At 34.8% G+C, this 27373-nt stretch overlaps 2 protein-coding genes across 7 annotated transcripts in view; one reads left to right on the forward strand and one right to left on the reverse strand.

Annotated features, from left to right (window-relative positions):
* The window catches only part of ANO3 (anoctamin 3), a 469771-nt gene that overhangs the window by 69817 nt on the left and 372581 nt on the right, over positions 1 to 27373 (reverse strand). For all 5 annotated transcript variants that reach the window (XM_063728504.1, XM_024255829.3, XM_063728505.1 and 2 more), the window contains one exon: positions 26158 to 26218. In XM_063728504.1, the coding sequence (XP_063584574.1) occupies positions 26158 to 26218 (61 nt within the window). The remainder of the gene's footprint in view (positions 1 to 26157; positions 26219 to 27373) is intronic.
* MUC15 (mucin 15, cell surface associated) lies at positions 13784 to 26905 on the forward strand. Of its 2 annotated transcripts, XM_002821944.4 has the most exons (5): positions 13784 to 14006; positions 18896 to 18983; positions 20121 to 20852; positions 22675 to 22824; positions 24715 to 26905. In XM_002821944.4, the coding sequence occupies exons 1-5, from the start codon at positions 13785 to 13787 to the stop codon at positions 24873 to 24875; spliced, it is 1353 nt and encodes a 450-aa protein (XP_002821990.2). In that variant the 5' UTR covers position 13784; the 3' UTR covers positions 24876 to 26905. The 2 variants fall into 2 exon arrangements, with proteins under 2 accessions (XP_002821990.2, XP_002821992.2); XM_002821946.4 differs by lacking the exon at positions 22675 to 22824.

Consider the following 27373-nt stretch of genomic DNA (forward strand, 5'->3'; position numbering starts at 1 on the left):
ATTGTTAATTAGAAAAAGGGTATACAGAATAATTGAGTACGCAAAACACTAATTGAAATAAATTGGTATTTACTAATCCCTACTAAAATTAGTAAAAATACAATTAATAATACAAATAGCTAACTTTGACAGTTAAAACAGTGGTTGATTGGCAAGAGGCTCAAGAACTCTTGAGGCATTGTAATCTATGTTTTAACGGGGTGATGGTGGTTATACAAGTTCATTTATTTTTCAGAAGTGACCATACTGTTCTTAGAATCTGTGGATTTCACTCTTATGCAAATTATACCTAAAAATTACAGAAAATAATTTTTTAAATAATAAGTGATTAAAAAGATTATATGACTTGATTCTAATGAAAACCTCTTTGCTTTCCGAACCTTTTTAACTCCTTTTTCTTTTGAGACTGAGTTTCACTTTGTCGCCCAGGCTAGAGTGCAGTGGCATGATCTTGGCTCACTGCAACCTCTGCCTCCTGGGTTCAAGTGATTCTCTTGCCTCAGCCTCCTGAGTAGCTGAGACTAGAGGTGTACTCCACCATGCCCGCTAATTTTTTAAATTTTAGTTGAGACTGGGTTTCACCAAGTTGTCCAGTCTGGTTTCGAACTCGTGAGCTCAGGCAATCCTCCTGCCTTGGCCTCCCAAAGTGCTAGGATTGCAGGTGTGAGCCACCGCACCTGGCCCCAACCTTTTTAACTCTTGTGCTTAGCAGTAGTGGGACCTATCTTGCAGTGAGGGGCTGAAAAGAAAGCAGGGAGATGGGATGACCATATGCCATTCCACAGTCAGTTCCAGGGTGGTTGCAAACCTAAATTATGAACACAGGCAACCAGCTTGGATTTGAAGGGTAGGCTGAACAATAAAAATGTCTGTACAGTTCTCTATAACAGTTGTATTAACCAGTCTTGGAAAGGAGAAAGGGCTTCTATTTATGCCAAGATCTAAGCAAACAGATGAAGCAGAAGCACCCAACTTAGGTGATCTCAAGGTTCTCTCAGGTATGTAAATGGATGTGGCTTAGTATAAACATAGGAGGAAAAGCTGGGGCCGACCCTAAACATAAAAAGTCCTTAGTTCATCTAGACACACCCAAATTTCAATAATACATGATGAAATAAAGCTCTACACTGCCCTAAGTCATCAGCCAGATTTGACTCACTGGCTCACATTTTGTCTACTCTGGCATAAATAGTGGGTTCCAACTGATGGAAATGTGACATGGAGGGCAAAAATTATTAGGGTCTCAATTCAGTGACTGTTCTCTCAGAAAGATTACATGAATTTAATCTCATTCTTGATAGCAGAGGAAATGAGGATGAGAAAAGGGGTTGAGCTGGCATCTTGATCAAGACTGAGTAATGAACATGGGAATTTCAAGAGGAAACAGAAATCTGTGAAAAACTCTACGAATCTATGACTTTGAATAAAGTATGTTATAATCCATTTTATTATAATTTCTGGTGAAAAGTTTGGCATGCATAGTTAACTCTGGGATCCTGGCTGGATCAGGTGGTCTCTGAAGCAAGCAGCAGATTAAAAGAATACAGGCGCATTAGAGGTCAGGTGTGGCGGCTCACGCCTGTAATCCCAGCCGTTTGGGAGGCCAAGAGAAGTGGATCAAGAGGTCAGGAGATGGAGACCATCCTGGCTAAGACGGTGAAACCTCGTCTCTACTAAAAATACAAAAAAGTTAGCCGGGAGTGGTGGCAGTTGCCTGTAGTCCCAGCTACTCGGGAGGCTGAGGCAGGAGAATGGCGTGAACACAGGAGGCAGAGGTTGCAGTGAGCCGAGATCACGCCATTGCACTCCAGCCTGGCGATAGAGTGAGACTACGTCTCAAAAAAAAAAAAAACAAGACAGAATCTCACTAGGGAAGCCCCTTCTTTATCTGTTTTATATATTCAACAATCAAGATCAATTCTAGTTGAAAAAATAATTATTGCTTAACAATTTTTGAAAACCACAGTACTATACTTCCAATGTGGTTGATTAGAAAGAGTCAGGGAAAGGGGTCAGTTCAAACACAAATGAAGTTAAATATGTCTGAATGCGGAGGAAAAAGGAACTCCAAGCATTGTTTTCATCAGAACAGGTAAAGACTTGAAGCCTTCTCAAAAGAAGGCCCAGCTGAAACAATAGATTATCAGAGCAACAACTCAGATTGCCAGTTTGGACAGCACCCAAGTACTACTAAAGATTCCTCCGTTCCCCAGGTTTATTTTCAGCATCATCCTCAAGCATAATGTGCTTTCCCAGTGCACTATTGCAACACCACTACACATGTGGTAGAAATAGAAACCTTGCTAAACAGGTTCTGCATTTGGCAAAAGAGGCATGAATATGGGACATTTTACATCTCCATGCCTGGGGAAAATTACTCGGTCTTTTTGGTTAACACCTTATAGAAATGTAATGCATGGAGTTCTCTACATGAGCACAAAGTAGACTAATTGATACGAAGAGCCTGTAAATATGTGTGCAGAGGCAGATTTTGAACATTTGGACTGAACTGTATTTGACACAGCGCAATATTTGGAACTGGTTGGTCAAAACCTGCTTGTCTTGTTAAATTTCCTCTGTCCAAGGACATGGAATTTTTACTTCAAATTTCCCTTTTCTTCATTTCTCTAAAAACATTAAATAAGAAAGAAGATAGTAAAGCCAGCATTTGAAGCCCAAGTATTGAAAGTCTTTGCCAGTTTCTGAAATCAGACTTGACATCTTTCCCTTGCCTTGCAAATTTCATGAAGAAATAAGAAGCTACATATAAGCATGATCATGTTTATTAAATTACAACGAGAACTCTCACTGAATCTTGACCAGAGCAGACTCTTAACTTGGAAGTAGAGTCCCTCTAAAGGTAACTCTTGTGGTCACTCAATATTGTATTGGCATTTGCATATTAAATAGACATTTCAGTAGCATTTATTCAAATTGAAATGGATACTCTCAATTGAATTGCTAAAATATTGGAGGTGTCCACACTTGATAAACTAGTCAGCTTTTTGCCATGTATTTTTCATAAATGCAATATAATCTTTTAAAGCACAATATTAATTTTTCTCAAGCCTTTTCCTCATCTTACCATTCAATGATTTGATATACTTTCTTTAATTCAGTTGAATATTTTCTAATTAAAAATGTAACATCAACAAAAATAACAGGAATAAGCACCTTGTCTTATTTACTTCTGAAATCTAGGGATAGAGGAGTGCATGCCATATAGTTGGCCTTTGATTAACATATGTTGAAGTAATTAATTAAAAGTATAAAGAAGAAAATAAAAGTCACTAACAATCCCACCATGAATAAACAGCTACTATTAAAATTTTGGTATTTCTATCCAAAGTATTTTTCTTGAGCAGTATATTCAGGACTGACACCCTGCTGATACTCAGAAGTATGGCCATACTAATGGTTAATTTACAAAGGAAAAAACAAAAACTGAAACTACAACTAAACTCCTTAAAGACTTCCATCTCCTTACTGGCTAGCCTATCCTTCCCAGGAAACCTTCACCAGGACCAGATACCTGTATAGTCAGTCCCTGGAACAACTTGTGACTCTAGAAAACTGCTCCAGAACTAAGGTCTTTGTCTATTCAAACTGGCCAGTACTAGAGCCCTAAACATTATTCAATATTTGCCTTTTCAACCTGTTTCTCTGGAACTGGATATAGTACCTCAGTTAGACTGTACTTGGCACCATAAGTAAACACCAATCACTATAAAATAAATTACTGACTTCACCTTTAAAATAAATGCAATGAAATTATCTTTTTGATTAAGTAATAATGCTCCTCAGAACATACAGGAACAGCAGTGTGGTACTGAGCAAAGACCATGAATTAGAGTAGGGATGTTCTGGGTTTGAAAGGTGCATATATTTCTAAATGTCTGACCTTGGACAAATTACTAAACGATGATAAAATTCTGCTGTTACTACTTAAAATGAGAATAATAAAACTGTATTCATAAGAGTGTTGTACAAATTGAGAGACAATTTGTAAGTAGTCTATGCTTAATCCACTGGAAGGCCATAATAAATTGTAACAACCAATTTTCTTAACACTCTAGTTGTTACACATACCAAGAACTTGATCTTGGTTTCCCCTGCATGAAGATAATTTTCTGCCAGGAAAAATGGAGGTATTGTCAATTATTTATATTTCAATTGTTTCGCTTTTATAAAAATTCAGTCACAACCAGTCAGTTTCCACATGATACTTTCCATCTTTTGTTCATGACCTAGGAAATGGCATCTTGTTTCTTTTCTCCTTTTTTTTTTTTGAGACGGAGTCTTGCTGTGTTGCCCAAGGTGGAGTACAATGGTGCGATCTTGGCTCACTGCAACTTCCGCCTCCTGGGTTCAGGCAATTCTCCTGCCTCAGCCTCCCACATAGCTGGGAATACAGGTATGTGCCACCACGCCCAGCTAATTTTTGTATTTTTAGTAGAGACGGGGTTTCACCATGTTGACCAGGGTGGTCTCGAACTCCTGGCCTCAGGTGATCCACCTGGCTTGAACTCCCAAAGTGCTAGGATTACAGGTGTGAACCACGAGTCTGGCCTTCTCCTTTTGTGTTTAAGACTGCTGCCTCTAGAGTCAATAATTTAATCCCAAACTTATGTATGTTCATCATTATAGTGAGCATACAAAAAAAAAAAAAAAGGAATTGCACCATATTTCCAAAGAAGAGAACTGGCATTTACTGAGGGCTTACAATGTCCTTGAGTTTGTGCTAGATATTTTTACATTAAGTCACATCATCTTCACAACAACTCAGGTTAAGTAAACATTATCCATCTCACTCATTATATAAACAAACCAAGACTCTTAGAGTTTATATGAGGAAGTTACTTGGCTGGAATGCTGAATTTCTTCCATGGTTTATTTCAAACACAATTTGGAATAGAACTTTCTTGGCTATATAATCTGTAACTTCTTTCTAGGAAGAAATTAGCATCACAGATAAAACATTTAAGCAAGTTTCTGATACAGCTAAATGAGACAAGGAACTTCTGGGAGGTGAGCTGCTCATCCCTCCAGTGGCCCATCAATCAGCAGTTCAAAGGCCTGTGACTTGACATGCTTTCCTTTCTGAGTCTAATAATATTTACTAACCAATTGTTTTTTAATAAACGTTTCTACCAAGATATAAATCTTTGCATTGGTCTGTTAGAGGACTTTTGCTTTATGGCAAAACTTATAAGATTATGATCCATGCTCATAGCTTCGTTGTCTGAAAATATTTCTTTCATGAGAACACTATATCTAAATTTGTAGATATAGTGTAGTTAAATATGAAGTTAAATATGTCTGAATATAGAGGAAAGCACTGTTTTCATCAGAAGAGTTAAAGACTTGTAGCCTTCTCAAAAGAAGGCCCAGCTGAAACAACAGTTATCAGAGCCTTCTTTTGGCTCTCTATTCAGGAGTGGTATGTTAATTTACATATGTTCTATGGTGCCCAACACTGGTAATGGAAGAGAAATAAGATCTGAATACATGGAGCCAGAAAGTATGGGAAATTGCAAAAATTTCAACTAATCTATGAAAGACACTAGAGATTTTGCCAAATTCACAACAATCTTAAAAATGTACATAATATTGCCAATAATGAATTATGAAGCTGAAAGAAACTTTGAAACTATCAATAATGAAAACAGAATTAACCATGCTAGAGAAAGAGGAAAGACTGAATTACTTTTATGTTCTTTTTATGAAATATTTTTTAAGCATCACATAAAGAGATAATTTAAAATCTCTAAATTTGCAGACAAATATAGCCCAAAAAGCATTACAGAGATGTGTTTAGCAGTTAGTTGATTAAAACATTTTTAATTTTCTGGATTTTGCTTTTTGTGTATGTTATTTTGGAGATTTAAAAAATTTATAAATTTGTGATTTTTTCCAATTCTCATTACTTTTGCACCTCATTTTGTATTGGTACTTTTGTAATCTTTTTCTTAAAAGGAGCTTCCAAAATTGTCTATCTCTTCTCATGAATGGCTATAATGCATTAAAAACTTACGTGCCAGTCATGTTGTTACATGTTCTACACATGTTTACTCATTACATCCTCATACCAGCTTCATGCATAAGAAACTGTTCTATTGCTCTTTTACTGGTAATAATACTGTTCAAAAGTGAACCCGACTCTGCCCCAGGTTTCTCTGACTCCTCAGACCGTGTTACTAAAGTACTTATATTTAAAAGAGGGGATTCATAACAACTTTAACTGGATTTTTTTCAGGAAAAAAAAAAAAGATCCAAGTGACTTAATACTTTCTTTTGCTTTTTAAACAAACAAAAAGTGAGGCAGATAATTAGAAAATCCTAGCATATCTAATTTGTTGCTTTCTCCTAATTCAGCACAAAAATTGAGTTCCTTTTCTGTAGCTAAAGAGCTTGTATGAACTGTCAGCTTAGCTAACCATATGTTTTCAATGTTCCCTGCAAATCGTTTCCCTATACATTGTATGTATAGTCCTTTCAATGGATGAGTAAGTCTTTTGTCATTGTTATTTGCTGCCTGTGGACGTGATTTCAAAATCTTCTTCAGGTCATGAATAAATTTCCTTTTCCTTCTGTCCCTGCTTTTGAGCCAAGGAACAAATCAAGATTCTTCCTCAGAGTGTACACACCTGCCCAGGCATCTCACTCTCTCCTCACTCTACCTGCTTCAAGTTATGGCTCCTTGGTGAGAACACTCTGCTGCTGAGGTTATTATTTAGCTATAATAACTTTTTCTAACTAGACAGAAACAAATTAGATATGCCAGGATTTTCTAATTACCTGCCTTAAGTGCTTTTTTAGAAAGCATTAATAAATCATGTGGATCTTTTCCTAGCAGTGGTAAGATAAGTTATAATATTATCAAACTGCCAGTTTTGCCACTTCAATATATTTATGCCTGGTTGTAACCTCACTTAATAAGTTAAGTCCATATAAAAATAGTTGATAGTTAACACATTTGGCAAGAGTTGCTTAAACAGATTAGACTATATAACAAAATTAGGGTTTTAAAAGAATAAAGCTGCTATAACATTACACTTCATCTCACAGGAATTAATCAGTTATGGTATCTCCACAAAACAGAATATCACGTATTGTTAAAGAGAGCCATCTCATTTCCCTGCAAGGCAGCCATTTGTAGGTTGAAGAGTCACTTGAGAGCTGGAAAGAAAAGGCTGTATTTCAGAATTCTTCTAATAGCAGGAATCTACAGGGAGCCTATAACTCTCCATTTTAGCAATAGGCCTCTATCCCCATATTCTACACACAGCTTTCTGCCTGTGAACATGCACAATTGGTCCATTGGGACTAATATAATTGTACTTTTTAACCCTGTTCCTATCAGTTACTTCAAGGAGCCCATAATTTCCAGATCATCCTGCACTCCCCAGGAACTGATCCTCATGCCACCAGGAACAGGGATTGCCTTTGTGATGATTGCCCACTCCTTCCCAACTTTTGAAACAAATTCACTATTCCCTTTTTACGCAAAGTCAAGGCAAAGCCTTTTGTATCCCTTCACCTTCTTACTCTAATTGAAACTTGGGACTCCCCTAAAACCCCACTTTCCATGTAGCACACTCAAGTGAGAGCTCTTTGTCTCCTATGTCAATACGTACTGCTGAGATAGTGAATTTCTTGCTCCTCATTGCTGCTTTAGGACCATTTTTCCTCCCTCCTAAACAATTTACAGATTTGAATCTCATATTATCAATTCATGCTTCCTACTGCCACTCCTTGTGGTAGTCATCTTCTGTCTCCTGAAGACACTTAACCCAACATCTATGAAGATTTTAAACTCATGTCTTACTATAACTCTTATCAACATACTCCCAAAATTACTCTTGGAAATTACAATATACACAGATAATCTTTCTAGTACTCTGGCTTCCCAGTTCTTTGATCTCTGTCTTCAAAACTGTTTTCTCCTACTCGGTCTCACTCATGTACTCCCACAACATACTTTTGATCAATAATAGCAGGCCTTCCATGATATTCAATAATTAAATCCATAGTTCCAGTTCACTCCCTATAAACTGCAATTCCAACATTCTCTTGAGCCAGATTATCAATTCATTGATCCTATCATATTTTTACTACCCTTTCCTCCCTTTGTGCCTTCACTTTTGTCTTTACGTATCCTAATGGACAATCATTATACTCACTTGGGTGCAAATGCCCTCAACTCTCTAGCTCTTGTTTCAGTTTGTCATAAGCCCATGGTTTAAATATGACCCTAGTTAAACCCATCACTCCATCTACTATCCATTTGTACTCATGCACATTAACATAGCTGGAGAAAAGCACAGCTATTCTGAGTAAATTGTCTTATTTTATATTAATGATTACTAACTTTGAGTAGGTCTTTGAGGCTGCCATGCTGTAATACTTTCTCTCTCTCTCTCTTTTTTTTGAGACGGAGTCTCTCTCTTGTTGCCCAGGCTGGAGTGTAATAGCGCAATCTCAGCTTCACTGCAACCTCTGCCTCCCGGGTTCACGCCATTCTCCTGCCTCAGCCTCCCAAGTAGCTGGGATTACAGGCATCTGCCACCACGCCCGGCTAATTTTTTTTTTTTTTTGGATTTTTAGTACAGACAGGGTTTCCCCATGTTGGCCTGGCTGGTCTTTAACCTCAGGTGATCCGCCTGCCTCAGCCTCCCAAAGTGCTGGGATTACAGGCGTGAGTCACCATGCCCAGCCACTTTCTCTCTCTTTTTAAAAAAATATCTGATACCTATACTCCCATTACCCTCAGTTAACAATTTTTCTGTCTACATGACTGCCACCAAAACCATATCTACCCCCTTATCTATCCTTGTGTCCATATCCTCTACATTCTTACATGTTAGAAGATTTCTGCATCTCTAGTTAAGGCCAACTCTTCTTGTGAAATAGCTCCTATCACTAACCACCTACCAAAGAAAACTGCTCACAATCATATAAATGTGGCCAAGTAATGTCCTTAAGTGAAAAAAAGTCAAGTTTCAGATCTGAATGGGCCAACGTTGAGAAGAATATTCTAAAAAGAAGAAAAAGTAAACTTACAGCTGTCTCATGAATAGTATATTCACTTTATGTTATTATTGTTGACAAATATATTAATATTTATTCAATCATTTATCAATTCACTCATTTATTCTTTCACTTATAAATTTATCCAGCATTTATTCTGTGCAAGGCATTAGTCTAACCCTGTGGATAAAGCAATGCAGAAAACAGACAAAAATGTAAGCTGTCATGAGCTGACTTTTCTAGTATGGGACTAGATGAGAAATACATACATGAATAAGATATACAGTATGTTAGATGGCAATAAGTGCTATGAAGAAAATGCAGCAGGGAGGAGTGAGAATAGGTCAGGAAAAAAGGGTTTCAGTTTTACAAAGTGTGATCAGAGAAACCCTCTCTGGCAGGGAAAAATTCAGGTAAAAATAAAGAAGAGTTTACTCATTCATTTTTCATGAAATTAATATTCATTGAGTAACTACTATGTGCTGAGAGATGCAAATTCAAAATAATTTAATATGTGTTTGTACACTTAGTTGGATTCCTCTCAACATTTATTCATGCTGATACCGAAGCCTCAATTTTTATCATCTCCAAAAAAAATTATTATATTTATAATTAATTAAGTCTAATTGAGTTTGACTACTAAGTGTCCAATAACACACAATTACTTTATCTATTTTAACTTGACTTCCCACACACAACTAAGAAGTAGTGTCGCTTTCTTTATTGTACAAATGAGAAAATATTCTTGGAAACGTGATGGCAATTATCCAAGGTTATGAAACCCTTAAGTGGCAAAACCAAGATTGGCAAAACCAAGATTGGCAAAACCAGGATTCAGAACAAAGAAACTGTGACTTGGTAGCCTGAGCTTGTTCTACTCAGCACACTGCTTCCTTGGTGATTATAAATCTGGAGAATCTAGCCAGAGACAGAGCCCCAGAGTGCTAACACTGAATAAAGATTTCATGGGGTCACCTGAGCGACAAAGTCATTCTGCTAATATGTGCGGACTATGATCATGTCAGCAAAAGTATCATTCTGAAGAAAGTATTGTTTATTTTTTAAATGTTTCCATCATCTTGTAACAACGCTATCCTCTACCTTTTTTGTTTTTGTTTGGACAGAACTGGAAGGGAAGATAAAAAGATATAGTGGACACTATGTGGGACCCTAAATAATACAGAAAAATACCCAAGAAAATATTTTAAACCTATGAACAGCTTCAAGTACTACTAGACATCACATATAAATTATTGAAAATGTCTGATTTACTACTCTGAATTTAACAGCTGCACAATGTCAGTGGTTTTGAAAATGATTGTGTAATCGTTAAAATAATTTTGTGAAATTATTCATCTCCTTGTACAAAATTTCTTTCCATTATATATTTAAATAGTTGTAAAGGTTATGATTTCCAGTGCTTTATAAAAATGGACATTTTAAAATAAATTTATACTAGTATTTTATACCTAATTGTGTCTCTTTAAAAATATACCTTTAAAAAGCACTAATCTGTTGCAAAATTTAAATTGTTCATTTTATCTTTAAATCTATTTCCATTCAATTTCTACTTCAAAATATTTCTAATATATATTTATGTTTGAAAGTGTTGATTATCTTGTCATAGTACTCTAAAATAATTTTTTAAATGAGATAGAAATTGTTTAAATTTTTAAAATTTCTTGTGACCATTAGACTCTTACCTTAAAAACCAATTAGAATTGAGTAATCATCAGAAGTAATAAAACAATATAATCAATTTTAAATTTTAATGAATATTAAATGCAAAATCTAAGACTGTTATAAACATATTTTTAAGGATATCAATAGGGTTTGTGTTTGTTTTTCAGTTCGTATTTTATATTGTTCCAATATAGTATTTTCAATTATATATTTTATATTTCAAAATATTTACTAAGAAAACATGTTCACATAAATATATAGATAGAAATGCAACAGGTTTTGCTATAGTCATATCATTCAATTCTTTCAACTATGGTTGAATTAAATGCCCAAAATCACATAAAGATCTATCCTTTAAAGTTATTTTTAGTTGATTGACCAGGTTTACAACTTTCTTTAGCTCACCATTTATGTACGTATGCATGCAAGTATGTGTACTTACATATATGTATATGCAATATCATAACCTCTGCTTAACCAAGGGCATTGTTCTAGAATTTCCTTAACCCCAAAATGGAACATTTGACCTTTCCAAAAAGTTATAGTTAAGTGAAGAAAATCTTATTATAGCACCATATTACTTGCCAGAGAAAGATAAACTTGAATAATAAACAACCATTAGCATTTATGAGAATAATCCCTCTATTTCTATTCTAATAGAATATTGAAATAAATTAAATGTTATCCCCAAATACATTTCCCAGCCATTAAATTCTATTTTATTTATAAAGAATATCATTAAAATACTCTCAAATAATAGATTCATAATGTAATTTATTTTACTATTATTCAAATATTTCTTTTTTGCTTAAAGTGCCTATGTCCCTATGGGGAAACAAACATGAATTCTACTTGTAGCCTGTATCAGACTAAATATGCTATCAGTGAATCTGATCAATGCAAATTCCCTACATGTGACATCAGCATCAAGATTTGATGCTATAGGGTTTGTACAAAAAGATACTCTTTTGGATTCAAAACAATGTTTTCAATTAGTTTGAAGTGTGGTCCCAAGCTATGTCTGCTTCTGTATTCAGATCCATTAGTGATATTCATGTGTCTTCATGTTCCGGAAACTCCACTTGTGAGTGGTTCTATCATTTCAGACTAGGAAGAGGTTTTTCTTCCTCCCAGTATGTATTGTGAAACTTAATTAATGAGTGTAAAGCAATTGGTGAGTGCCAGATGAAAGGCACCATAGTGGGTAAGTACCAAAAAAAATTATACAAGCACTGCACAATGTGTCATCTCAGCTGGGTTTGCTGACGAAATTGCAGGTAATTATCCCTTCTTGTGGAGTTTCTCTGGAGAAAGGAGGTCTAACGTGGGATTGGTCTTACCTAGAACCTAGGACTGTATCTCAGTGAAACTTGTTTGTTTGGCTAGAAATTACTTTTTAACTCCAACTCCAGTGAGTAAACAAAGGTTTCTGATAACAACTAAGTGAGCTAAGTAACAATTGAGGCATTAAATTTATGCACAGTTTACATTTTATAACTTTATTTCCAGATGTGCTCAAGACAGCCAGGGTAGGTAAGGTTTATCTCTAGGGTGAGGTCTAATCAATTGATTATGATTGTAAGGAGGGCAATGATGAATAGGATTCTGGGCCCACAGAAAGAGTCTTCAGGAAAAAGCAAAACGAGAAATTAGCTGGACTTTTATGGCAGTGAAAACGGGGAGCTATAGCAAAAGTGCATTGCAATGTTTATGCCTGGTATAAGCCATAATTACTATGGTTAAGGCAGAAGGGGATAATGATATTCCCACACATATTGCAGAAAAGGCCTAGGGAAAAGGTGCACCCAGTCCTGCCCAATCATGTTCAGTTCTCTAACTACAAACATAAAATATATTTAGTTGGATTTTTACCTAAAAAGTGGCTAATCTGAAAATAAGCCATTGAATTCTATTAAGCCACTGTTCAGTAACTAGCTGTTTGATTAAATTTAACCTGCTTTTCTTCGTACCACAGTAGAGACAGCTTACATATCTTTTGAGACAATATTTTTTAGGGGTTGGTTTAATTTCTAATCAAACTCTGAAGGGGCCTTTGGGCTTCAGAAAATTTAAAACTATAGAATTACCTTGTTCTTTCCTCGGGCCAATTAACTGGGCAGATTCTTTGCATTCCATTTGAAGCTTACTAGCTCCTGCATTTTAGCTAAAGTTTCTTTTCTCGCTCAGCAGTTGAAAACCTATCTCCCTGTGCAACAGAAACCAAGTATGAACCTCAGGCATATTGAGCTGAACGGGCCTTGGCGCCATCCCCAAATGCTGATGTGCAGAAGATCCCAGTTTCACTCTTCTCCCTTTCATAAGCTCTGAAAGGAAGTGTAGGAAGTATGCCAAGTTGTTATTCAACTCTAGTATTTAATCAAGCATTACCTGGGCACTTCTGAAATTCTCCAGCTTCTAAAGTGAGAGTAAAAGCAGAGAGAACACAGGGTGGAAACTACTTAATCGAGAAGGCTCCTAGGATAAGTGAGGATCACATGGCCATTCTCAGGCCCCAGTTCCTCTCTAAACTCCTGAAAGTCAGCAAGAAACCAAATCTCAGTCATGATAATTATTTTTCATGTAACACCTCACAGCGTTCTCAGGGATCCCAATATATACTAATTCACTTCGTGTTAAGTAGGACTTTCTTAAAAAAACAATTTCAGTGGACCTCAGGATAGATGCCTCACTACTGATCCCACTACATTTTCTCTACTTAGGCTTTAAGTACACAAATAGGGCAGTCTACTAGAGTACAGAAAAACAGTTTATGATTTCAGAGAATGTGGGGCTGGCATAGAGCAACAAGTGCAGGGCATGACTTGTTTGGTTTCCTCACCTGCAAGGAGTGGGGGGCCCAGCACATGTCAGAAATTCCTGCTATACCCGATGACTTTGCCAAAATCTTTGTCCTTTTTTTCTCTTAGGGGGAAAAAATTGATGACCCGTGTTTTGCTACCGCTGACGAGAGTAATACCTTGTCCCAAAGCTAGGTTCAAAGTTTTCAACCTATGAAAACTGGAGGGTTGGGCTTTTGTTGTTGTTAAAGGCCTGAATGAGGTGATATCTTAATGCTTACAGCTGAGAAGCAGGTCAGTCAGGTTCCTGGGCGCTCTGTTACACAAGCAAGATACAGCCAGCCCCACCTAATTTTGTTTCCCTGGCACCCTCCTGCTCAGTGCGACATTGTCACACTTAACACATCTGTTTTCTCTAATGCACGACAGATTCCTTTCAGACAGGACAACTGTGATATTTCGGTTCCTGATTGTAAATACCTCCTAAGCCTGAAGGTAAGTGTGTGCTGGGTCACCTAGGTCTCTTTCTTTCACTCTCTTCTCTCTCTCTGCCTTGATTATTTACCAAAGAGAATCACAGTGTTCTCAACTTTTGACAGAACAGCCTGGCAAGTAGCTATGGCAATCCTTGTAAAGACAAGTAGTTGTTATTATTAAGTAATGACCTTCCAAATGAGTATTTGCACTCTTAAATGAGTTAGCTTTAAAAATTACTGCCAAATTTGCTAGATTACGGAACCAGCAGAAGAGTTAAATAAAAGCCTTATTTAAAACATACGTGACTATGAAATAGAATTTCCTTAAGTCAGATCTTAGTAAAGGTTTCAAAATGTTTAAAGTGGAAGTGGCAGCATGAATATAAATTGTATCTTGGATTTAAATTATGCATTTGTGCTGAAAGGTTTTTGCTTTAAGTATTAGAGGTTTTTGCTTTAAGTATTAGAATAGTTTTGGAAAAAAATCTTCTAATAAAATAGAGTAGAAGCTTCTATACATCTTTTTCAAAGATTTTCTTAATTAAAAAGTTGGGAAACTTGTACAGTACATACAATTATTTAGCATGATATGTGTACATGTCTAACTTTCACTGGAAATCTAAAAGGTTACATCAGTTACTACAGAAAACATCCTATGAAATGAAAATGTGGTAAAATTTCTTAAAATTATTTTCATTTTGTGGCTATATAAGCCTCTTTTTTTATTAAAAGGATGCTGATTTCCATTTATCTACTTTCTATTTAATCTGTAGAGGCTGCTCCTATGGACATTAAAGTATGATACAGAAGGCTGGAAATGCTATGCTTGAAAATTTTGATCTAGAACATTTCTTTCAGAGAAACTTTCTTTCTTTCTAAGCTTGACACTCATCACTAATTATTTAAGTATTGAAGTTTATTACTGAAAACTCCCAAGGTAGCAGGTCATATGACAAACTCTACATTTTTCCTGTATTTATGTAGCCTAAGTCTTAGCCAGAATAATGTTCTCAAACTTCTGAAATTTGTTTTTTTTTTCTTAAAAGAAAGCCAGTCTTTTCTTTTTTATTTTTTCTTTCTTTTTACATCCAATAAAAGTAAAATGAGAGGCCTAAGTTTCTCAGGCACAATCCTTTTTCTAGTTGGTTACACTTCCAAAACCCTTTCATAAAAGAGGCATTTTTAGAAGGATGTCTTATGTCCTCATTTATTGTTGCTCTTGAATTTAGGAAACTAAAAATACTGTCCAACATTGGAAAAAGCCACTCAGAGTAACACTCAAGTTCTTCCTGAGATGTTAGCTACATGGCAGACAGAGTTTTCTTTGAGAGACAAAGAAAACCCATCTGTCTTAATTTGTAGCCTAAGATCTGTAAGAAGAAATGATCAAACGCAACTTAGAGAAAAGGCAGCCCAATGTATACTCATTAGTGATTTTACTATAGAAACATGTTTTTATATTATGCCTGCAGTGTACATGAACTGATGATTCTATTTAGGATTTCTGATTTTGATTCTGTTTAGAATGACTAGCATTTCGTTGCCCTTACATGGGTTAATTACCTGACATAAACCAGGACATCTCTTATTTCCAAAGCTTGATATAAAATAAGTATGACTCACGATTTCAACATAAAGCCTGGACAGAATAATGACTTTATGCATTTAAGAGGAAGCAAAAATATGGACAGCGAATGTGGGTTTGCTCCTCTTACTGGCCAGAGGTGTTTTTTGTTTTTGTTTTTTCTCATCACCTTCTGCAGCCCTCCATACAAAAGCAGTAATGTGAAACCACTTTCCAGTGCCAATAACAAAGAAGGCGAAAGTCGTGTTCATTCTCCCTCTGTAGAGGAGTTGTTCAAAAACAGTGACACTATGAAAATATATTTTAAAACTAGTTAAATTTTAGAAACAAAAAAATGTTAATATATACAGGAAAGTTTAGAATCTGTATTTAAGGTATCACAAAGGAACTGGAAATCCTCCTTTCTTTCTCTGTTCACTTTATAGTAATTCCTACCCTTAGAAGGTTTTCGAGTTTGTGATGATCCTAAACCTTTTTCTATTTTATAACTTCAAAATTTCTCTTAGGAGCTACCACCCAGATGCAAAAAGAGGGAAAGATCAGGAGGTGAAATCATTTTACTGGGTTCTCCTGATTTCTCTCCCTCTGCAATTCTACTTTTCTTTCATCCCACCTTCTGTCTGCCCCCACAGTGCACCTGGCTGACAGATGAACTTGGGTGCACTCAGGCATACCATCCATAATCCATCATCATTTCAGCTTTATAAAGCAAGTATATAACATAGAGTTAGATATTTGAACTCCAGAGATGGAGAGAGGCTAAAAGGAAAGCACACACAAAAGTAAAATATATATAGATTTCATTTGTTGTCCTCTGGATTTGCTGTCCCACCTCCATTAGGTTTCTTTCGCTTGCAATGTGCTTTGTTCAGTTGGCATGAGGTCAAACTTCGGCCAAAGCTCCTGGATCTTACTCCAGCAAAATTTCATGGTGGGGTTCTGAATAGCAGACAACTTCAATTCCTGGCTGCTTCTACGACTTTAAGATGAGAGGGACCTGAGTAAGTGGCGTAACCTGGCTCTCCTAGAAGCCGGGCAGCAGAGGCAAACTTGTCCCCTACTGCAATGTCAGGACAATCCGTCTTCACAAAAGCCTTATCTGTAACTGTTTAAATTTCTGAATAAACCATAAATATTTAATAGTGTTCACAACATACTGAACTACCCCTCTCTTCCCTTTCTCTCCTTTTCCTGGGAGATAAATTATAGGCAGTAACAGAGTGCTTCGCACGTTTGGGGTGTTGGTACCCTAGGTTTTCAAGTTACAATCAAAAGCTGGGTAAAGGAATGAGAGATCCCCTTGGTGGTTCAATGTCACAGGCAAGGTGAATTCACTTTGTTGATGCTTGATGTGTAGATTTTCATTACAGGCGGGGAATGAAAGCTCAATGCCATGTCTCTCATATAATATTATAAGAAAAATAGAAGAACAGCTAAGGACATTTTCCCCCCGACTGGTGACCACTTTATTAGGAAGAGAAAAATAGCAAAACAACTAGATATAGCGAAAATAAATGCCATAATAATGTTGAAAATAGTGGCTAAGTACAATTGACAAATTAGATCACTTGCAGTAGATAATGAAAAGGAGCATTATGTTTGCTGTGAACTTTGCAGAATTCACAGGAGAGAGATGTTTCTGAAAAGGTACACATAACTATTTTTAAACTAAACTGAATTACATTTTAAACACGCTACATGAGGCATCAATTTAAGTAAATGTTGGTCAACTACAGGTGTCAGAGATAATCATTCATGCTTTGTAAATGCTAATCTGTAAACTCCATGGTAAAGATGTCCATCTAGAAACCATAATAGACAGTTGTTGTGATTTTCTTAAATTACAGCAAAAGCATATTTAGTGTGTTTAATGGGTTCTTTGAAGATAGAAGGACTTATATTATCAGTGTTTTGTAAAAATGGGATTATAAACTGCTCTGGTTAAAATAATTAAATTTGGAGAGGCTGTATTAAAAAAAAAAAACTAATGGTAGGAAGAAGTTCTAAAAAGCAGCTGTGTACCAAATTCTATATTCCTTTGCAACTTATGTTACAAAGATGAATACTGACTAGCTTTAAATCAGACATGTGAAGGTTTGAATCCAAATCCGATCTCTCAGTTACTAGCTGTGTGTCCTTGGACACATTACTTACATTATTTATGTCCCACTTAATCATCTGTAAAGTGGGATTAATAAGCCCTTCTTCACCATTTGTTTATTTTTGGTTAGCATTAAATGGAAAATATGTAAAGCAGCTGATATATCAAATGCATAATAGTAATATACTTTCCAATTATGTTAAACATTTTTAGAACAATCTAAATGTCTTAGTTGTCACAGAAAAGTGAATGAAATATCAATAAGCAGAATGATCACAAATACAAACACCTATGTAATCACAAACAGGTTGAGAAATAGAGTATCACCAGCACTCAAGGTCCTTCCGTGCTCCACCCAATCAATTCTGTTTACTTCCAGTAATAAAGCCCTCTCCCAACTTGTAACATTGTAGCTTTTTGCCTGTTTTTGAACTTTATGTACATGAAATCTCACAATACAACTGGTGTTTTAAGCAGTGCATTATGTTTGTGATAATCATCCATGTCGTTGCACGCAGCTCTAGCCTGTCAATTTTTACTATCTGAATATACCACAGTTTATTATCCAATCTGTTGCTAATGAACACTTAGGTTTGAGGCTCTTATAAATAATGCCACTATGAATGTTCTCATATGTCTGCCAGCTTTTCTTTTTAAGTAGGTTTTTCTTAAGTGATAACCATAGGGCATGGAAGATACAATATGTCTAAAATTCTAGAAGTATATGGTTATGCAATTGCTTGCTAAAAGCTTTTGAAGAGAAGTTTCAGATTTTGAAGATAACTATCATATATTATAAATATATTTACGTTGTACCATATGTGAGAAATCATTATGTAAAAGGGGACTTGCTACTTAAAATCAACACATAACTAGTGGGAGTGTTTAGAAGCTCTGTAGACCCTAATGAAAAATCAACAAGGCCGAAAATATTTGTAAAAATTTCAGAGAGCTGTTGAGAAATGGCACACAATACAAGAACTAAGTAACAGCAGTTGTACCTCCTCCCTTTTCCTCTCTCAGTCAGCATGGAGGCTTTCAGTGAAAAATAAGGTTCAATTCAAAAACATGAAATCAGTACTCAGATTTTATTGCTTGAGAAAAAAAAGTCTATTTTTTTTTTAAAAAGTAAATTTTCCATTAAAAGCACTTCAAATTTTAGCCTCTAATGAGATTGGAGTCAGTTGACTTGGCTTTAAATATTGCCTCTTCCATTTTCCAGCTTCTGTTACTAGCCATTGTGAGCTTCAGTTTCTTCATCTGCAAAATGGGCATAATACAATCTATTCTTGCCACATCAAGGGATTGTTGTAAGTATCAAATAAGATGATACTGTAAACTTTGTAACCAAAAAGACACTATAGATATATTATTATATTTGAATATTAAATGGAGGTTAGCATCTATTAAGTGTTTACTTTAGGCTAGATATTGTTTAGAGTGCTGCTACCTAAGTCAGCCCATTCAGTCTGCAGAACAACACTCTGAAGTTAGTTTATTATAATGATAATAAAGCAACTGCTTATTATGGTGATTATTTTTCATAAGTTATTTGTGTCAGAAGCCAGAATTTTAATATAAATCTGATTTCAAAACATTTTCCTATATCACCCTATTTATGAATTGTGCCACTTCCACACTTAAGAGGCAGAATGGTGTGCCTGGATTGGAGATTAGGACCCAATCTGCAATTATATAGCTTATTTTTCCACACACACCCCCAACCATATTCTTCTTTTATAAAATAAGAGAGTAAGATTAAAGAATATCCTTAAATATAGAAGGCTTCTGAATCTCCCCAATTAGGGATTAAGTAGCAAGAAGGACATCATGAAGTGAAAAGTATTGTGGAAAAGGGATACATTCAAATTCAAATAATTCAAACTAGATACTAATAAAATGTATTCAAGGGTATTCCTCACTGACTCACTTTTAAAAAATCTGATATATGGTGCATTTAATGTATAGTCAGTAATGTCATTTTCATAATAAATATTTCAAATGACATCTTTATACAGAATGTGTTTTCTTAAATAGATTGAAGAAATCAGCCACCTCTACATGGTCTATATTTACAATATTTTTAAAATGTTACTTAACAGTTCATATACATGTTTTAAATATATGTGTACGTGTGAGTGGGTGGGTGTTAATGGTTTTCTTCCACCTTTCTCAAGCTAAATGGCCTTTGAAATAGCAGTGTGTGGCTTGAGGAAGTTTTTGCATGGCATTTCCCTAGAAGCAAGGAGGAAGAAAGATTATGTGGAAGGAAGTACTCAATGGCACTAGTTTAAGTACATAATCCAAAATAAGCAATTTTGGAATAAAAATATGATACTACCATCTCTATATTATGTCTAGATTTTTATCACTTTAAAATATATAGATCCATTTAAAAGCTCAGAATATTTTATTAAGGAATTCAAATGATGGTTATTTTCTTTCAGATTCCTTTCAAAAAAAACCAATACCAAAGAAGCCTACAATGTTGACCTTAGCCAAAATTCTGCTGGTTTCAACGTTGTTTTATTCACTTCTATCGGGGAGCCATGGAAAAGAAAATCAAGACATAAACACAACACAGAACATTGCAGAAGTTTTTAAAACAATGGAAAATAAACCTATTTCTTTGGAAAGTGAAGCAAACTTAAACTCAGATAAAGAAAATATAACCACCTCAAATCTCAAGGCGAGTCATTCCCCTCCTTTGAATCTACCCACCAAAAGCCATGGAATAACAGATTTCTCCAGTAACTCGTCAGCAGAGCATTCTTTGGGCAGTCTAAAACCCACATCTACCATTTCCACAAGCCCCCCCTTGATCCATAGTTTTGTTTCTAAACTGCCTTGGAATGCACCTATAGCAGATGAAGATCCTTTGCCCATCTCAGCACATCCCAATGCTACACCTGCTCTGTCTTCAGAAAACTTCACTTGGTCTTTGGTCAATGACACCGTGAAAACTCCTGATAACAGTTCCATTACAGTTAGCATCCTCTCTTCAGAACCAACTTCTCCATCTGTGACCCCCTTGATAGTGGAACCAAGTGGATGGCTTACCACAAACAGTGATAGCTTCACTGGGTTTACCCCTTATCAAGAAAAAACAACTCTACAGCCTACCTTAAAATTCACCAATAATTCAAAACTCTTTCCAAATACGTCAGATCCCCAAAAAGGTAAATATAAATGAATTTAACTTTCCTTTTGTGTGAAACTGAAATTCCAAATAAGTCATGCAGAGTAAGTCTAAGGAATCACCATGCTAGAAAAACAGAAGAGAACACAATAGCATGGATTTTCTCACTTTTGAGGGATGATCATTATAGTCACTAGAAATAGTGAAGTGGTTTTAGGGCTTCAATGAACATATACTAGTCATTTCTCTTTGGGAGTGTAAGGAGACAATGGGACAAAATGTGAAGGTAGGTTAGGTCAAGAAAAGATGGAGACTGAAGCAATGGTATAGCTTTGAGATCTAGGTAACAATTTTCAATGAATCTTGAAAAGACTACCTGAAATTCACATGCTCATGTGAATACTATACAACTGAACTTATATATATATGTGTGTGTATATATATATGAGTATATATATGAGTTTATATACATATGAGTTTTTAAAAAGTTGAACAAAGTAATGATTTTATAAATTATTTGTCACAATCACAGACAATTTATTATGTGGACATTTTTATGTTTCATTTAAGGATTATGTCAATCTTTTCCATTTGAAACATAAAAATGGTTTTACATTTTTCCATAAGGTGAAAAAAGATAACTAAGTTTTAATAATTCATTCCTGTTTTGTTTTTTCAGGTTTAATGTATTTTCCCCCCTTGAAATTTTTTTTTTTAATAATTTGTTTTCCTCCAAGAACTCACTTCCAGTGTGGTTTACTTAAGGATTATATTAGTAATGTAAAAACCAAATCATATATACAAATTCCTGTTTGAATGTTGTTGCCAGTGTGTAGGAAAAGTTTTAAATTCTGAAATATAGGCTTTTTATAATACTACGATCAATATATTGTATATGTACATTTAACTATGGTTTTAACATATCTTGTCATTTTTAAAAATGCTTCCTCTCTTTTGTCTATCTAAACCTAATATACATATTGAGAATACTGAGTACTTACTCTTACCATTGCTATTTTATGTAAAAAAAAATTTAGTTAGCTTACTTCTCTTTTAGTAACAAGTTTACTGTACTCTAACGTGAAAATTAATTTTTTTTAGAAATGAGATTTTATATAGAATCAAAGACGCTGCAAGACCCTTTGCCTACCTAATTAATGAGAACCTCAAGAAAAGAGAAGAAAAAAAGAGAAACGTACTAAATTTCAGTTCAGAGAACATTTAGTTTATTGAAAATTTAGTCTTCAAATAAGATACTAAGTGAAAAGAATAATACAGTGAAATTTTGAACTGCCTTAAGCTCAGGCCTAGACAACTGTTCTTGATATGCAAGGCACTGAAGTTATCTGCCTTGGTTTATTTGTGGTATTTGGAAATACCTTCTATCAGGATACACTGATTTTTCCTTGTAGTGACTTCTTATTTGTTTATTGTGGACTCATCTTCTATTACACACTTACTCCTATTGGCTTTTAACCTTTGAATTATTTACAGAAACAAGTGCAAAGTTCATTTCATCATTAAAGTTCAACACTGATATTAGATCTTAATGGAGTATGCACATGGCATTTCAGTGCCACTGATGTTAATAAGAACAAGAAACAAGACACAGCTATAGAGCTAAGACTTAGAAGTATTTCAATGTAATTAAAAATTAGAAGTGTGGTTTTTTCAACAAATGTGTTTGCCAATATATCCCAAATGGTACTTTATAAAACACACACACATACACACACAGAAACACATCATTATCTAATCTTAAAATGTTAAACGTTCTTTGGCATATGGAAAATTCACATGTATAGATTTCGGTTCTTTGAATAATTATTTTATATTTGTTTAAATTTTTTTTTGTCCTGTAGAAAATAGAAATACAGGAATAGTATTCGGGGCCATTTTAGGTGCTATTCTGGGTGTCTCATTGCTTACTCTTGTGGGCTACTTGTTGTGTGGAAAAAGGAAAACGGATTCATTTTCCCATCGGCGACTTTATGACAACAGAAATGAACCAGGTAAAATCTATTTTCAATACTTCACCTGGGCACAGTGGTTTTAATTAAATGAGGATGCCAATGTTCACTGCATTGCCTAGAAGGTAATTCCAAAATAATTCATATGAATGAACAAACTAAAGACTTATTCTGATCCAACTTCTGTTTATCAAAGAACAAAACCAAAATAATTATAGACCTGTGAGTGAAATTTAAAAAACATTTGAACGTTGCTCATTGCATCAAAATTGGTTTTAAATAATAATCCAAGAATCTAAACATATGTATAAAATTGGAAGATAATGAATGGTAGGACATTCAGAAAAAATGACCAGTTTTGTTAGCAAGTGACGGCAAAGCTACTCCTTGCCGTTGTTAGATCATTAAGTAGCAGTAATTTGAACAAAGATTGATTCTAATTTGGAGCTCTTTTAAAGTTTATACAGATACAGCAGCCCTCCATTAACCATCTTAATGAGGATCTAAAACAAAGTATCTAAAAGTTGCATATTTGCACACACAAAGTCACATCGTACCTTAATTCAGGAATTTTCCACTGATATGATGGAAAAAGCCAACCATAATATCTATGAATGAGAAATATGTATACTAAAAATAAAGTTGTCAGTTTGTGCTTTAATAATATAATATAAATTTGATATTTGTTTTAATGCTTGGTTCATCTGTAGTTTTATACTTCAGGGAAAAAAGTATGTGTTTTCTGGTTTGCACAAGGGATTCTTGTCACCATAACAAATAATTAATTAAATGCTTCTGGTGGGTCCCGTTGATGAAGTCTTACTGAATTTGAGTTTCGATGAGTTCAGATATAACTGATATAGTTCTCATATTTGGAACCAAATCTGTAAATTATAAATGTAACTGAATTCTGATTATGGGTTTCTAGGAACTAATATAAAACAAAAAGTACCATTCTTGAAAAATTAAAAGATAGGATTTATAATGGTGGTTTTCAACCATTTTTTAACCTTTGAATCTTGTCTTTACATGTAATCTCATGTAAAAACTCAATCTATCAAAAATTGATATAATCTAAACTGCTGTGATAGAGGCATAAAGGAATAACTCAATCACAACAACTGTTTTATCCATCAAAGACAGCTTTGAGACACCTCTCCCAAAGACCTAAGGTTCCTGGGAGCCCAATTTGTAAACAGATGGCTAAAGGAATAAGTAGATAAGCAAATGATGATACCTAAGTGAATAGTTTACTAATGTAATTAATAATTAGTTACTGCTTGTAGTACTTTAAGATACCAAGAGCATGTCCAGTTTTTCTTTGAAAATGAATTCAAGATCTTTAGGAAATATTTGTTTAAAAAAAAAAACTAAATTTCCACATCAACAATCAGAAAACCTCAAGTACATGGTAACTTGAATCGATCAGAAGAAAACATAAGCTCCCACAAATACTTTTTTTTATCTCCTCCACCTTAAATGGTTTAGCCATCAAAATACTGTGATATTTGGTAAAATAATAACATTAATTTAAAAATTATTGACTTCACTTAAAAAAATTTTACACCAGAAGTGACAAATTCTGAACATGTTGACAAGGCTTTGAAATCACAAGATTCAAAAGTCAATGAGGTATGGTCTACACTTCTTTATGCAAGGTATTGATATACTATACTGGTCTCTTCTTTAGTTCCTTTACTTTGAGTCCATCAACAGCAAAATTTTGGAAGTAAAACTGTACTCTTAGTCTTATAAAAAAATGAAGCTTGAAAAACATCTACTTATTTAAAATTTTAAAACTAAAATCTAAAAAGCCCATATAAAAATATATTTATTTTCGCATCTAGAATAATTCCTATAACTTGGTGGATGCCTGAACATGAATCTTTCAGAGTATCACTGTGAAACAATATTATTTTGTTACTTTTTTAGTTCTGCGATTAGACAATGCACCGGAACCTTATGATGTGAGTTTTGGGAATTCTAGCTACTACAATCCAACTCTGAATGATTCAGCCATGCCAGAAAGTGAAGAAAATGCACGTGATGGCATTCCTATGGATGACATACCTCCACTTCGTACTTCTGTATAGAACTAACAACAAAAAGGAGTTAAACAGCAAGTGTCATCTACATCCTAGCCTTTTGACAAATTCATCTTTCAAAAGATTACACAAAATTACTGTCATGTGGATTTTGCCAAGGAGAATCATAAAAGCAGGAGACCAGTAGCAGAAATGTAGACAGGATGTATCATCCAAAGGTTTTCTTTCTTACAATTTTTGGCCATCCTGAGGCATTTACTAAGTAGCCTTAATTTGTATTTTAGTATTATTTTCTTAGTAGAAAATATTTGTGGAATCAGATAAAACTAAAAGATTTCACCATTACAGCCCTGCCTCATAACTTAATAATAAAAATTATTCCACCAAAAAATTCTAAAACAATGAAGATGACTCTTTACTGCTCTGCCTGCAGCCCTAGTACCATAATTCAAGATTGCATTTTCTTAAATGAAAATTGAAAGGGTGCTTTTTGAAGAAAATTTGACTTAAAGCTAAAAAGAGGACATAGCCCAGAGTTTCTGTTATTGGGAAATTGAGGCAATAGAAATGAGAGACCTGTATTCTAGTACGTTATAATTTTCTAGATCAGCACACACATGATCAGCCCCTTGAGTTACCAAGCTGACAATGACTGCATTCAACGGGGCCACGGCAGGAAAGCTGACCCTACCCAGGAAAGTAATAGCTTCTTTAAAAGTCTTCAAAGGTTTTGGGAATTTTAACTTGTCTTAATATATCTTAGGCTTCAATTATTTGGGTGCCTTAAAAACTCAATGAGAATCGTGGTAAAAAAAAAAAAGTTAACCAAAGAATATACCTGTATGTAATTTGTACAGTTTTAAGTTGTTAGATAGGAACCGGATTTCTTATGTATTAGATAGACATTATTGCTCAATCATAACGGAATAGATTCTGCATCTCTAAATGTATGAACCATAAGGTTAAAAAAGATGAATGGAAATATCAAACAACTTTTTACTGAGCATCAGTTTCATAAGCAATAATATAAGAAGATTAATTTGGATTCTAGTATGTTTCAGTTTGTTTTTAATTACCACCTGCCTTTGGTAGAAAAAATATGTTCCTTGATGTAGGAAAGTCTAGGTTTTAGAGATTAGAGGATGAGATCAAGAGTTAAATTCCTAAAGAAGCAGTGAATGTTTGAAGAGAGCAAACAAAGCAAGTACCAACCTAGAGGCTTTATTTTTGAATTGATTCATGGTGTGTGTGTGTGTGTGTGTGTGTATGTGTGTAACACAGAAACAGCTTCAGAAAATAAGGGATAGAAAGTAATGAAGAAAGTACTTACCCCATATTGCCATAAAAATAGCAAAGAAGACTGTCCCTCCATTATCAAACAAGTACGTCACCTGAGTAGAAAACAAACAGAAATATTAGTCACGCAAATTGATTATAATAATCCAGTGAATACCGTTTGCACTCAGGTACTATGATTTTTTCTCAAATAGAATCATATTATTTTATAGTACAGAAATATTATATATGAATTCCTTTCATGGGTCCTGCAACAATTTCACATGATTTTTCTCATGGGGAGAGGTGAAGAAACAACATTAGCCCTCTTCTCTCCTCTCTTGATTCCCTTTATACCCCACCATCATTTCTGATTATAAATAATTCTATCATCCTGTGGAAGTATTTGTGAGTCACAGATTGTCAAACTACTTAATGAAAGTTGTATGAAATTAGTTTTTGAGGTGAGGCATTCCTAGTTGCAAATCCTGTTAGCAAAACTTCTAGGAGTGGGGAAGTTGGAAAATGCAGGATTCTTCCAGTGAGCCAGCATTTCCCATAGCTAACCCTATTCTCTTAGTCTTTCAAAATGTAGAATGGGTCCAATAATGGCTATAAGATGTAATAAATCCCATCTTAATTTGTTTTAAAAGTTTCATAAATCACTGGACACTTATGAAACAAAGTGTTTTTTAATCAGATATCAACTGAAACTTCATAAAGGATGCATAGTTTTATAATGTTATTGAATCAAATTTGAAGGCTCGTATTGTTTGATTTTAATAAAGTATAAATTCAATTTACCTTTGCTTGTTTGCATTTGCATAATGCCCTCAGTATATATGTAACTTAGTGACAGAAATTAAACTAACACAGTGAAGGCAAAAAATGTTTGGCCAGCACAAAAATTCCATAGAAACGATAGAGAAAATAGGGGCATTGTCCTCACAGGAGGGTGAGGACAATCATGGGTTAAAGAACAGTATTATAAGGAAAGTTCGAATGGAATGGTGTCCTCCTTGTTCAATCTGACATCCAGAGGGTGCTCAATGGGAGCATTAAAACAACAGTAATACATATTTCAGTTGTAACATCTGGAACACCCTGCAAAATATATGTAAAGCAAGTCATCATAAAATGTATTTTCCTATAATGTGGCATTATTGATAATATCATCATAGAAAAGATGTGCTCCCTTTGAAGGTTGGTGGATAGGTGCAAAATGTCCCATATGGGTGTAAAATTCATTGTTGGTTAAGGCACGGTATTTC

This window comes from Pongo abelii, chromosome 9 (assembly GCF_028885655.2).
Source record: "Pongo abelii isolate AG06213 chromosome 9, NHGRI_mPonAbe1-v2.0_pri, whole genome shotgun sequence".
NCBI lineage: Eukaryota > Metazoa > Chordata > Mammalia > Primates > Hominidae > Pongo > Pongo abelii.